Consider the following 12,006-nt stretch of genomic DNA (forward strand, 5'->3'; position numbering starts at 1 on the left):
TGGAGCCGGCCCCGGACATGAAGAGGTACGTGGGGGTTTTGGGGAAGGAGCGGGGGTGCGCCTTTCCCCACGTCCAGCTGGTGGCAGAGCCAGCCCCTGGTGTCCCTGTGTCAGGGGTGGATGTGTGTGAGGTGGGGGTCCCAGCATGTCCTGGGAGGTACGGGGGCTAAGCTAGCCCTTGTGAGGAGACCTTCAGCCCCTCAGCAGCCTAACTGTAGGTGTAGTGAAATGATGAGTTATGGAGACGTTCTTGTAATTTGTGTTATTAGAAACAGCTTGAATTTAATGACTTTTTCAAGGTGCAGCATCACTTAAAGTGACGATACAAATTCCATCTGTGCCCTGCACCTTCAGTTCATAACGCAGCTTTCTCAGTTTGTGCAGGGGAAGAGGTTTACCCTTCCTAACAATGAGCTCGGCTCAGCTGGGAGTCGCAGCAGGACCAGCTGCCCATGAGCATCCCACGCTCGGGCAGTCGCTACTCTAGTCCTGCTGCTGGGTGTCAGGGATGGGCAGCATCAGCCCAAAGTATTGCAGTCAGTTTTCAGGTCTAGGATAGATTTTAAGGCAGGTTTTAGAGGAAGACAGTTTTTTTCCCAGTGATGGGTAAGCCTGCTTCACTGCCCCAGCAACAAGCATTAGTTAATCTTAGAAACCCTGCCTGGGGAGAAATGGCAAAAGTCTCAGGGGGAGGGTTCTCTTGGCATCACCCATCCTGGTGAATTCTTGTGCTGCAGTCTGTCCAGGTCACCTGGCAGGTCTCCTGGGATGGCTGGAAACATTTGACCGGTCAGAAATGGAGTTCATGTCCCCAGACCCCGAGTGCTGTTCCCCTCTGCACAAGGGAAGCCACGCTACCCCCGGCATTTTACTGGGAGATTTTTTCTGAAAACCATCTTGCTCGGTTCAGCCAACTGAGAGGACAGGATAGCCCTTTGCTTTGGCAGGCAGAGATGGAAGAGGTCAGAGGGTTGAGTGGAAACTGGAGGGACTGGCCTGCAGCCAAGCTGGAGCTTACGGAGGTGGGCTGAGTTCAGGCTTGTTTGTTGAATTTCCATGAGATTTTTTTTTCTGGGGAGAGGTGAGGTCAAGGTGGTGGAACGGAGGCCTTTGACGTCTCTCATGGGAGCCAGGTGTGTGCCTTTGGCAGTGAACTCAGATGAGATCAAGTGGGCTTGCAGGACTCTGTCAGTGTCTCAGCATCTCTGAGAATTCTGGTTCGCCTGCATCTGCCACAGCAGTGTGCTATTTGCACGTGTGCCCACTTCCTTCCTACCTGCTAGCACAGGCATTATGTCTTGTATCTCAAAGCCCTACTACAAGACTCCTTTTTTCTTTTCCACCTCATGTGTGTTTCTTGTTCACGCAGGAGTTTTTTCCCAGGCAGAGGGGACTCAGGGGCTGCTTACTGCTGCTGCAGGCTGCTTGTCATGAAGCATTTTGTAACGGCAAAGCTTTGGGAGCAGCAATGTGTCTAACCCCAGGTTATACAGGAATATCACCCCTAAGCTTGCTGTCCATCTTGGTTTTGAAATGTGGTTACTCAGAAGATGGCTATTTCCCTTGCATACACAGTCTCACTCCAACAGTTTATTTGCAGAAGTGAGGTCCTTGCTCCAATTTAATTTCATGCCTTCCTTTTGCTCGTGGCACCTCATCCCTATTTTGTAGATGAGACATGTTGTCAAAGGAAAATGTGACTTTATTGGTGGAAATCTTCACAAAAAACCCTAAACTAAAAATGAAAACATGACTGAATGAAAACATTTATGGTCAAATGACCTCTTTGACTTTTGCCCTTTGAGTCCCGTGCCTTCTAGAGGTTACTTACCCAATGTAATATTTGCAGCCAGGAAAAAGTGAAGTTAAAAAAAAAGTCCCAGAAACATTGGGCCAAGAACTTTCAGCACTTCAGATGCTGAAGCTCACCATAGCCTTTTTCTAATGTCACTGCTATTTCTACTCCATTCATGATTAAGGTTTCCCAGAGTGTGTAATACCAGTTAGTCTAATGCCTGACACTGTATTGACTGGTTAACATTTCTTCAGAGAGAGGAAAAGCTTCCACAACACATCTCCCACAAGCACTGGCCAGTCCATTGCTGATACCTACGGGTGATCAGCTAACCAAGAAGTTTTGGCTTTATTCTAGTGAAAGAGAACAAACAGTATTGCTTACCAGGAGAGGAAAATTTGTCCTGGAGCACCTTCCCTTTGTTCTGCATTTTCAATGCAGCTTCAAAAAAAGGTACAGGTTCTTCAAATAACTGAAGTGCTATACTTTCCTTACAGGAATAGGTTCCCCAGCATGAACTTTGAAGCAGAGATTCTGACAGCTCCACACGATAATTCAGGTATTTGGGAGAAAAAAAAAAAAAAAAAAAAGAAAAAAAGAAAAAAAAAAGAAAAAAAAAGGAGATAAAAAAAAGCCCACTCAGCTTGCTATCACTACAAACATGTTTTAATTCTTTTGGAGTTAGAGCTTGTTTAAAAAATAAAAAGAAAAAAAGAAGCAGGATGATAAACTGACAGCAGTTCAGGGGATTTCAGTTTTATATTAGGATATAGTTCAAAGTGTTGAGGATAGATATTGATAGCTTTACCTCCAGTTCGGCTGGACTTAGGGACTCCGTACACAGCTACCAGAAACACAGCACCCAGTGACATGTGGGTTTGGAAACAGCACAGGCATCCAGGTTAGGATCCCACAGTCCTGTATGAGACACACAAAATTTTCTTATTAGTGGCAACTAAAAGCAGATGGTAAATGAGCAGCTCCTCAAAAGGCAAAAATGATGATGAAGATGTTCTGGTAAGTCCTGTCCTTCATCCTCATTTCTCTTAGGAGGACAAGCTGATGGTTTTCTGTTGAACACTGCCTTTCCAATGCTGATCTCGCACGTTGAGGCTGTCTGAGATAGACCCCAGAGCCAGCCCTCAGCTGAATGGCATCTTCTCAGGAGCCTCAACTCTGAGTCTTCTCATTGCTCCTCAGACCCCAGCAGTTGACCAGAGCTTGTGCCCTGACAGGAACACTGTCACTAGGATGAGACAGCAGGAAAGTGAGGTTTTGCAACAATTGCTTGCAACTACTTGAGTAGCCCCGGGTGTTGGTTCAGAGCTAGAAATCTTGGTCTCAGCCACCCACAGTTGAGCATGAGCCCATTCAGATGAAATGCTTTTGCTACCAGTTGCCTTCCTAGCCACAAGCTGTGGTTCCCAGTGGGCAATTCACCTCCCAGCGGAACACCACGGTCCCACACCAGTAAGAGTCAGAAACGAGGTGCACAGGGTTGAGCATTTTTGCTGCAGGTGCAGGTGGCAGTTTCTGTGTTACATCACTCCTAGTAGTAAGTGTGCCAGCAGCTGGTGATTTCAGTTTCCAGCATGTGCGAGAGCCGCAGCCCCCCCAGGTTTGGACATGCTGTGTGATTCCCTTCACCTTCTTGTCTTGAGTCTTCCAGAAAAACACTCCAGTTATCCCTCTTTCTGCAAACCAAGTACCCCGTGTCTGCCTAAGCCTTTTGGAGACATTTTCCTTAGGTTGACCTGTAGTAATGAGACACGTAACAAATAGGCAGACATCAAAAGGTATTTAAGAATAATTTTCAAACCCAGCGTGTGAACAGGTTGGAAGGTGTTCGCATGAGCCCACCTGCACGGATGGCTCCTGGGCCATCCATCCTCCGCACCATCTTCTTGAAGGTCCGGCTTATCTGTTGGGTTGGGTTTCTTCCACAAGGTAAGTGCTTTGTTCCTTCATTTGCCTTGGAGCCACTAACACACAATTTGTATTTTTTTCTCAAGAGCTATATGTGATCCCTTCCATGAGAAGTCTCACGGCCGAGGAGTATGTAGAGGCCTTTAAGTCGTTTTTGGATCATTCAACAGAGCACCAGTGCATGGACGAGTTCAACAGGGAAGAAATGCCCAACATCGTGGCTAGGTAAGGAGAGCTTCCACCGATGCCTTCTGTTAGCATAGAAGGGCAACCGGTGCACAAGGATTTTCTGGGGCACAAATGAACTTTTAATTCTTTTCAATTTTAAATCCCTTAATAGCAGTCTTTAGGACATTTGGTTTAATGACTCCAGAATACATCCTATTTCAATTAATACGCTGTGCTGCCTCTCAGCTTATGTTAAGGAAAGAATCAAGGCCTCATTTTCATGTCCATCTCTTTTCAGTAGCTGATTTTACAAGGATTAAAGTATTTTTTCTTGTTTCTGTTTTTTTTTTTTTTGGTTTTTTTTTTTTTTTTTTTTTTTTTTTCAAAAGAAAGCTCTCTCTTGTGCTCTCTCCCAGCTTTTGGGACTACATCACACATCGGTCCAAACAGAAACACATCTCTGATTCTCTTCTAGTAACTAATTCTGGGTTTTCTCGATCCTCTAAGACCTCCTTATTCCTATCCTAAGTCGATTTGCGTTGCTTAAGAACCAAATGATAATCAGTTTTGTGAAGTATTGATGTAATACATTAAGCCTGAATGACTGCAGATAAGTTTTAGAGCAGCCTAGATCCAAACCACAAGATCTTTCAAGTTTGGGTAATTTTTGAATGTTATGGAAACTCTATTCTCCATTGAGAAAAAACTTCAGGCAGGCAACTCTGAACCAGATATAGATACAAAAACATAAGCAATAGAAATAAAAATTAAGAAATCATTTATATTGGGAAATTTTAAATGAAAAATTTACTTATGTGAATTTTAAATTATGCAAAACATTGTGGCTTCCTATGATGTTGGTTGTGGGTCTGTCAAAAGGTCTTAACCCTCGTTAGGGCTCCTGGGCTAGCTCACACCCTGCAGGATTCACTACTCTCTCCCTTCTGTTTGAACCATTCCTGCGGTGTCTCCTGAGACTGTGTGTGGGAAACTCAATCCCGCTGTGCAGCTCATGCCCGGGAGCAGAATAAGGCCATAAAGCACGTCACAGCAGCACGGTGCCTTGAGCCACGGCTCCTCATCCTTGAGCCAGGCTGTTATTTAATATTCTGCTAGGAACCACAAGGTTGGTTTTGTTTGGTTTTCTTTTTTGTCATTTCAGAAGTAATTTTTCTAAGGTAAAAATTATTGAAGATATTGACCTTTCCTCTCGATTTCAAATCAAGACAAATAGTGAAAAGAGAAGATTTCCAGTCATCTGGGTAGCCTGATATTTTAATTTTTCTGGGCACTTCTATCCAATATTGGAAAACCAAACTTGTCTCCCAGGCGTGCAGAGGTTTCTCCCTGGCTCACCGTGTCCCCGCACCCCCAGCTGGGGAGCAGTGCCCGTCCCAGCTGGCACAGCCTCACTGCCCCCAAAGGGAAGCCTTTGCCCTGGGGTTCTCCAAGACCTTTCTACATGGTGCCAGCCCCAGCTTGAAGAAAACTCCCTGGCAAATGATGCGAAACACTATATCCTGATGCTTACTGTACTTTGAAATCTGAGCCTGCTAATACGGGGCTGGCTCCTGCCACGCTGCTGGGCTCCAAAGGGATGCTCAAATTTCTATCCCAATTCCTGTGGCAAAACTCAGTCAAATTTCCAGGCTGATGTGTCATCCAAGATACCAGAAGTAAAAAAATGAAGTTGTGCGAGATAGTGTGGTTAAATAATGTGCACTTATCGTTTCAGTCTCGGCAACGGAAAATCAACGATAAATGTTCTGGGCATTGGAAGTGGCACAGGTAAGGAGCTGGGCAGCATCGCTGATGCTTGGGGGCGGGGGGGCCCTACGGGTAGCAGAAAGTAATGCTGAAATTTTGAGTAATGGGGATGACTACTCAGGCATTTATAATGGTGTTTCTCATTGAAGCAGAGAATGGCAAAGTGGGGTGTGGAGCCAGGATGAGAGCAATGCTCCCTCCCTTCCATCCCCGTCTCCCTTCTGAGATGCCGGTGTTCAAATTTGCCCAAGAAGTGAGACGAGTGTGATGATCTTAGCTGTCTCTGCCTCTCCATGGCTCTCAACTGACTTTGTCTTGAAGCAAGGAGTGCTGCTCCAGGTTAGGTACAAGAGCATCTTCAAACCTTGTCAGAGAGAATGAGGGACATCCGAGAGGTTTGTTCCGCCCAAAGTCCTGTCTTAGAATATCCCACCTGAAGGGATCTCTCATTTTGCTTTGCTTTTAGTGATCCCAGAGGCCAAAGAATTGCCTGTGCTCTGCTCCAGGTGGTGCCAAACCAGCAAAACCAGCTGGCCACGGCCATTCACACGGGGCTTCATCAGCTTTTTCTTTTTCTTTGTGACTAATGTGTTTTTATCTGGTGATAAGTAAGGTTTAACTAACTGCAAATGGTGTTTCCCCCCCCAGAGAAAAACAATCATTTGGAAAAATGGCTTTAAAGCTGTTCTAAATTCATTTGTGTTTAAAAAAAAAAAAAAGTGGTTAAAGATCCAACTTTGCTCTTAGGGAAACAGGGAGAAAATAAAAAGTAGAGAAAAGAAGTGGCAGTTTGATTTGTCAGAGTTTGCTTTTGTTTTAAAAAAGTGTTTTCAGCTGAATTTTAAGTGTTAATACTCTCAAAGGAAAGAATTTTTCTCACTTTTTTTTTTCTTGTTTTCCTGAGTAAGAGAAAAATAGCGTCGAATTGTTTTCCCCAATTGGGAATATGTTGAAGCACATGAGAAACCAAGGAGGAAGAAATGATTCAGTTCTCAATTACACTCCATTTTCATTAAGTAATATAAAACTAAAATTCTGACTCCAAGAAAACACAAGGGAAAAATGAACTTTTGCGCCATCCTCATTTTTCTTTATTTCCTCTTCAGAAGATGCTCTAGTGGAAAAATAGAACCCCCACCCCCAAGCGCCGAACTCTGCAGCCGGGCAGAGTGAACTAGGATGGCACTGAGCAAAAGGTTATATCTGATCCCTGACCTTTCCAGGCTTGGACTCTGATTTCACAGAGCCCCCAAAATTAGTTTAGTTGATGAAAATATTAATGGGGATTAGTGACCGACTCCACGTCCTAAAAGGCTCTTGTCCGGTCCGGATCACATTTGCTCATTCACCCCATGTTTTCCCGGGGCTGGTTTAACTCTCTCGGCTGTACTCTTCCCGCTAGTCCCGGCACGGGCAGCTGCTTGCAGAGGGGTTTCACTCCTGTGTTCCTCCCTGTGGTCACTGCTGAAGGGCTGTTGCTGGTGGGGTAAGCTGAAGGAGAGAAATTCCTGCTCTGGTGAGACACCCCAGTAGAGGACACTACTGCCTGCCCTTGCAAAGACTTGATTAGCACATTTTGAAGAGATGGAGTGAAAAAAACCAAACCAAACCCCAAACAGCTTTTAAGCCATTTGCTGTTGATACACCCCTTTGGCACCATCAGTGGCTCCAGGGCCCGGGGCAGCAATGCTCTGCCTCCCGCCTGCCCAGAGCCTGCGTCAGCAGCAAGCCCACGTCAGCACCTCTCATTGCTGGTGCTCCCCACCCCAGGCACGTACTCACTGGCATTTAGGAGTGTCTAAAGTGATTCAGCTGCTTGCTATGGAGAGCTTCCTTCCTGTCAGCACTGTTGGTCCATGCACCCGCCTTCAGCGGATGCAGCCCCAGCCTCTTTCCTCGTGCCTTTGGCCAACCCTGTGCCGCTGCCACTGCATTCCTCAGGGGTCTTGGGTATTTTTTTCTCCAATTTCAAAAGACTCGTCCTTCCCTGGATGTGCCTGTAGTGCTGGCATGGCTGATATTTCCCTCCTTGAATTCTATTTACTGCAGCACCTGCCAAAGATGACGCCTTTTCTCATAGCCGGTACATCAGCTGAAAGGCTGGGGAAGATGCAATATCTCGTATCAAGCCTTCTGTGTGTGACATTTGCAAGGACAGGACTATTTTTAGGCCCCACCATCAGCTACAGACAGGATTCTCACTAAGGTCCACTCAAGGTGGTCACCTCTGCTGTTTATTTCCGTGGTCCCAGATGAACCAGATGGACTTTGTACACTTGGTGTGTCATGGCCTTTCTGAAAGAAACAAAAGTGACCTGCATCACCTCAAAAGAGGCTGGGAATTCCCTAGGACAGAAGGACAGACTGCTGCTTGCTCCTCCAGAAGTTAGACAGCAACAGAGAAACACCAAGAGCTGAATTTGCAGGGTACCTACACAAATATATGAGTCTCTATTTGCAGCTCCAACAGCCAGTTAGTAGATGCCCAGATCTGAGATGCTGGTCCCCAAAGAGGGAAGACCCAGGGTACTGCATGCCAAAGGGTCTTTCCTCTTGCCGTGCAGGTCCCCAGGTCTCCAAGCCATGTCACACCAGCAGCAGAGCAGCCACCACCTCCCTGGGGCAGTGCCAAAGGCATGGATCACCATGTGCCATGCTGGAGTTGCCCAGCTGTGCCAACTCCCTCCTTGCCACTGTTCAAACCTTGTGTTTTTGCTGAAAACCAATGCTTCATGGTTTGTTTTTTGTTCTGTTTTGTTTTGGTTTTTTTAAACACTGATCTTTGATTGGAGAGGCACTCTTTATCAGGGAGCATAGTGATAGGCGGGAAAGAGGGTATATTTAGATTAGACATTAGGAAAACTTTTTTTCCTGTGCGGGTGGTGCGACAGTGGCCCAGGTTGCCCAGAGAATCTGTGGATGCCCCATCCCTGGAGGGGTTCAAGGCCAGGCTGGATGAGGCTTTGAGCAACCTGGGCTGGTGGGAGGTGTCCCTGCCCATGGCAGGGGGTTGGAACTCCATGATCTTTAAGGTCCCTTCCAACCCAAACCGTTCTGTGATTCTGGTTATTCTGACCTGTCTCTCCTGTGACCCAAAGTATTGCCATGAGCAGGTTTCTGCACTGTTGCTTATCTCTTCCTTGTTCTTAGTCTTATCTGCAAATATACGCTACCTGGAGCAGTCAGCTATCATGGTAGGACTGGGTTAGATGCCACCATGCAGACCACAAGGCAGAGAGTGTCAGAGTGCCTCACTTCTTGGGGGATTTCCCGGCAGCAGAGGCGGCAGGTGCACCAGCATCCTTTCACCACATTTTTGTGCTTTTGAAAGTAATTCCTTGTGTTTATTGAATAGGTGAGCAGGATTTGAAAATGATCAGGATACTGCAGGCTGCGCACCCTGGGGTCCTTATTGACAACGAGATCATAGAGCCCAACCCACAGCACGTGGCAGCTTACAGAGGTGAGGCTACACCCGCCTGCAGGGGTAAAGCCAGGAGCATCGATTTGAACACTGAGTGTTTCGGCTTTGTGTAATTCATGTTTTTATTCTACTTTTTAAAACAGAGTTGGTGAATCAAGCTTCAGACCTGCAGAATGTCTCTTTTGTTTGGCACCAGCTCACTTCCTTGGAGTACGAACAACAGGTGAAGGAGAAAGGCACGCATAAGAAATTCGACTTCATCCATATGATCCAGGTAATGGACTATTCCTTCAGTAATGGAGTATTCGCTTTAACTGCTCACTCTGTATGCATGGAGTTAGGGGGACCAGAGCTGAGTTCTCCCATGAGCAATAACTTCTGCAGCAACTCTCCAAACATCAAATCTCATTCCCTACCCACCCAGTTTTGGTCTCTAGTTTGTACTGGTTTAACTGTGGATGATGGGTAATAAAACAGGACGAGTCTTAGACCACCACACATCAAATGGAGGCTTTGCTGGGGAAAAAAAAAAAACAACTTGAATTTTTTGTGTTATCAGAGTAGTTTGGGTGGCACTTAAGGGAAAGTTAGTGAACAAATACCTGTGTCAGGTTGTGGGTCAAAAACTATTCTGCTGCGTCACTGATACTGATGACACTGATGTTGTATGGGTCAATTATATTTTGTAAAAAAATCTGTTATTCTCTCAATTTAGTGGGTTTTAGTTAATTTTTATTTTATTTCATTCTGCTTTCATTTCGTAAGAGCTGCTTTCACAAGCAGAAAGTGTTCCAGGGGTTTGATGGCTGGTTCAAGGACTAAGTTACAGGTCCCAAAGGCAGCCTTTGAGATGAGCCCTGCTTTGTCCTGGTGCAAATTCCTCCGTGTCTGAAAGAGATCCAGCCTGCCCATGGCCCAGACATGGGTGAGAAATGACCCTGGTGATAAGGACCAGCCACAGAAACCAGGGGACTCCACTTGGCACATATTTTCCAGCCACAAAACCACACTGTGCTCGAAGGGCAGCGATGGGCAGGGCAGTGTCCAGGCGGTGGCTGAGGCTGAGCAGAGGGTCCCTGGGTCCGACCCCAGGCTGTCGGTGCCAGTGGAGAGCTGGTGATGCTCAGTCCTGTGGGGCATCCCTAAATGTGTGTGCTGAGTCAGGACAGGCTGGGAAGCACCTGGGAAGTAATTTAAAACAACTCTATAGAGAAAAGATTTAAACTTTGAAAGGCCATTGGATGTGGAGGAGGCGTAACAGCAGTATGTAACTCTGACACTTCTAGATGCTGTACCGTGTGGAGGATATTCCCAATACTATCAAGTTTTTCCACAGCTGCCTCGACCATCATGGTAAACTCCTGATCATAATTTTATCAGGTAAGAGGGACCTTTTATTTTTTGCTCCATTACTGGCGTTTTGAAGGGCTTTGAAGTTTGAGAGCCACAAATATTTGTCTTGGGATTTCAGTAGGGTTTATTCTGTAGTAATTAAATAAAACAAATGCTGTGTTTCACAGGGAGCGTGTAGTCTTGGGCTTAGCCTCTTGGACCTCAGTGTCTGGTGGGACCACTGGGGCACAGCTTTTGTGCTCTGTGCCTTGGTACCTCTGTGTGTACTCCTTCTGTCCAAAGCCAGTGCTGGAGACTGTCTCCTTGGAGTTTCCTTTAAACAGGAATTTTGGAAGGAGGGCTGAGGGAGACCACAGTTTTACTCCTCTGCAGGCAGAAACATTTATAAGTGGACTCAAGTAAGGGGAAAGCTCTTCTGCTCCTGGCGAGGTCTGGGCCAGCAGCGAGGGAGCATTTCAAACTAATTTAGTAGTTGTGTTAGCTGGTGTTTGACTGCCTTGGCTTTGCAAAAGTAACCTTCCCTCCTGCTCTGGCAGACAGCAGCGGATGGGCTACCTTATGGGAGAAGTACAGACACTGTTTGCCTTCCACCGACTGCGGCCACTACATCACCTCCAACGGCATCACGGACGTTTTGAAGAGACTTGGTGTTGAATACCAGGTGTATGAGTTCCCGTCGGGCTGGGATATCACTGAGTGCTTTATCGAGGGGGACCCAGTTGGAGGTCTCATGATGGATTTCTTGACAGGGACAAAAAACTTCCTGGGCACGGCCCCCCCAGGGTTGCGGCGGCGGCTGCAGGAGGCTCTCTGCCAGCCTGAGTGCAGCAGCAAAAAAGACGGGAGGATCATCTTCAGCAACAACTTGAGTATGATTGTGGTTGAATCCTAGAGTCCGGACCAACTGCAGAAGACAAGTTTGGGTGGGTGCGGTGGCGATGCAGTCGCAGAAGGGCGTAGCGTAGAAAGAAAGCTCCGTCTCACTAAAAGCTTACATGGACTTGTTTTGCAACAAGTATGCATCCTGTCTGTGCTTTTGACCCTGGGATTTCCCCTTTTCTATAGAGCCAGCATGTTTACATACCCAAAGACGTGTCTATATGACTAGGTGCTGCTTTGCAGCCGGGGGAGGCTGCAGCCCCCCCATACAGATCCACGGCTTCCAGCTGCGCCAGGACAAACCCAGCAAGGTGTCCCTGCTGCTTTGCACCCAGGTGACATGCCTCCCTGCACCCAGACCCGAGCTTAAGTCACTCTGCACTAGGCTATTTCCCATGGTTTTATCAGCTTAGGTATTTACAGCCCATGGCTTCTCAGCATCTTGCAATATAGGCATGTCTTAAAAATTTATCAGCCTTTTTGTTTGGAGAATTTTTTGGATTCCAGAATGATATTTGCCCCTTTCTCTTTCAGGCAGGTATGAATTTTTGTTACTTTCTTACTACTGTTTTTTCGCCATATAAAATAAAAGCAATTTTAAAGCAAAAAAACCCCCCACATCTTGTTCTGTATATGGGGGCTTACAGAAAACGAAGGGTGAAGAGGTTATTCAGTTAAAAACAAACAAACAAAA

General features: G+C 46.4%; 1 protein-coding gene across 1 annotated transcript; it reads left to right on the top strand.

The window, feature by feature from the left end:
• The first annotated feature begins 17 nt into the window (after positions 1-17).
• Positions 18-11,325, top strand: LOC104459761 (histamine N-methyltransferase-like). Its single transcript, XM_010082782.1, has 8 exons — positions 18-25; positions 2,293-2,354; positions 3,808-3,946; positions 5,625-5,677; positions 9,012-9,119; positions 9,224-9,354; positions 10,367-10,460; positions 10,970-11,325. Exons 1-8 carry the CDS (start codon positions 18-20, stop codon positions 11,323-11,325), a joined length of 951 nt encoding a protein of 316 aa, XP_010081084.1.
• Positions 11,326-12,006: the final 681 nt, after the last annotated feature.

The sequence above is a fragment of the Pterocles gutturalis genome, unplaced genomic scaffold (genome assembly GCF_000699245.1).
Source record: "Pterocles gutturalis isolate BGI_N339 unplaced genomic scaffold, ASM69924v1 scaffold2245, whole genome shotgun sequence".
NCBI lineage: Eukaryota > Metazoa > Chordata > Aves > Pterocliformes > Pteroclidae > Pterocles > Pterocles gutturalis.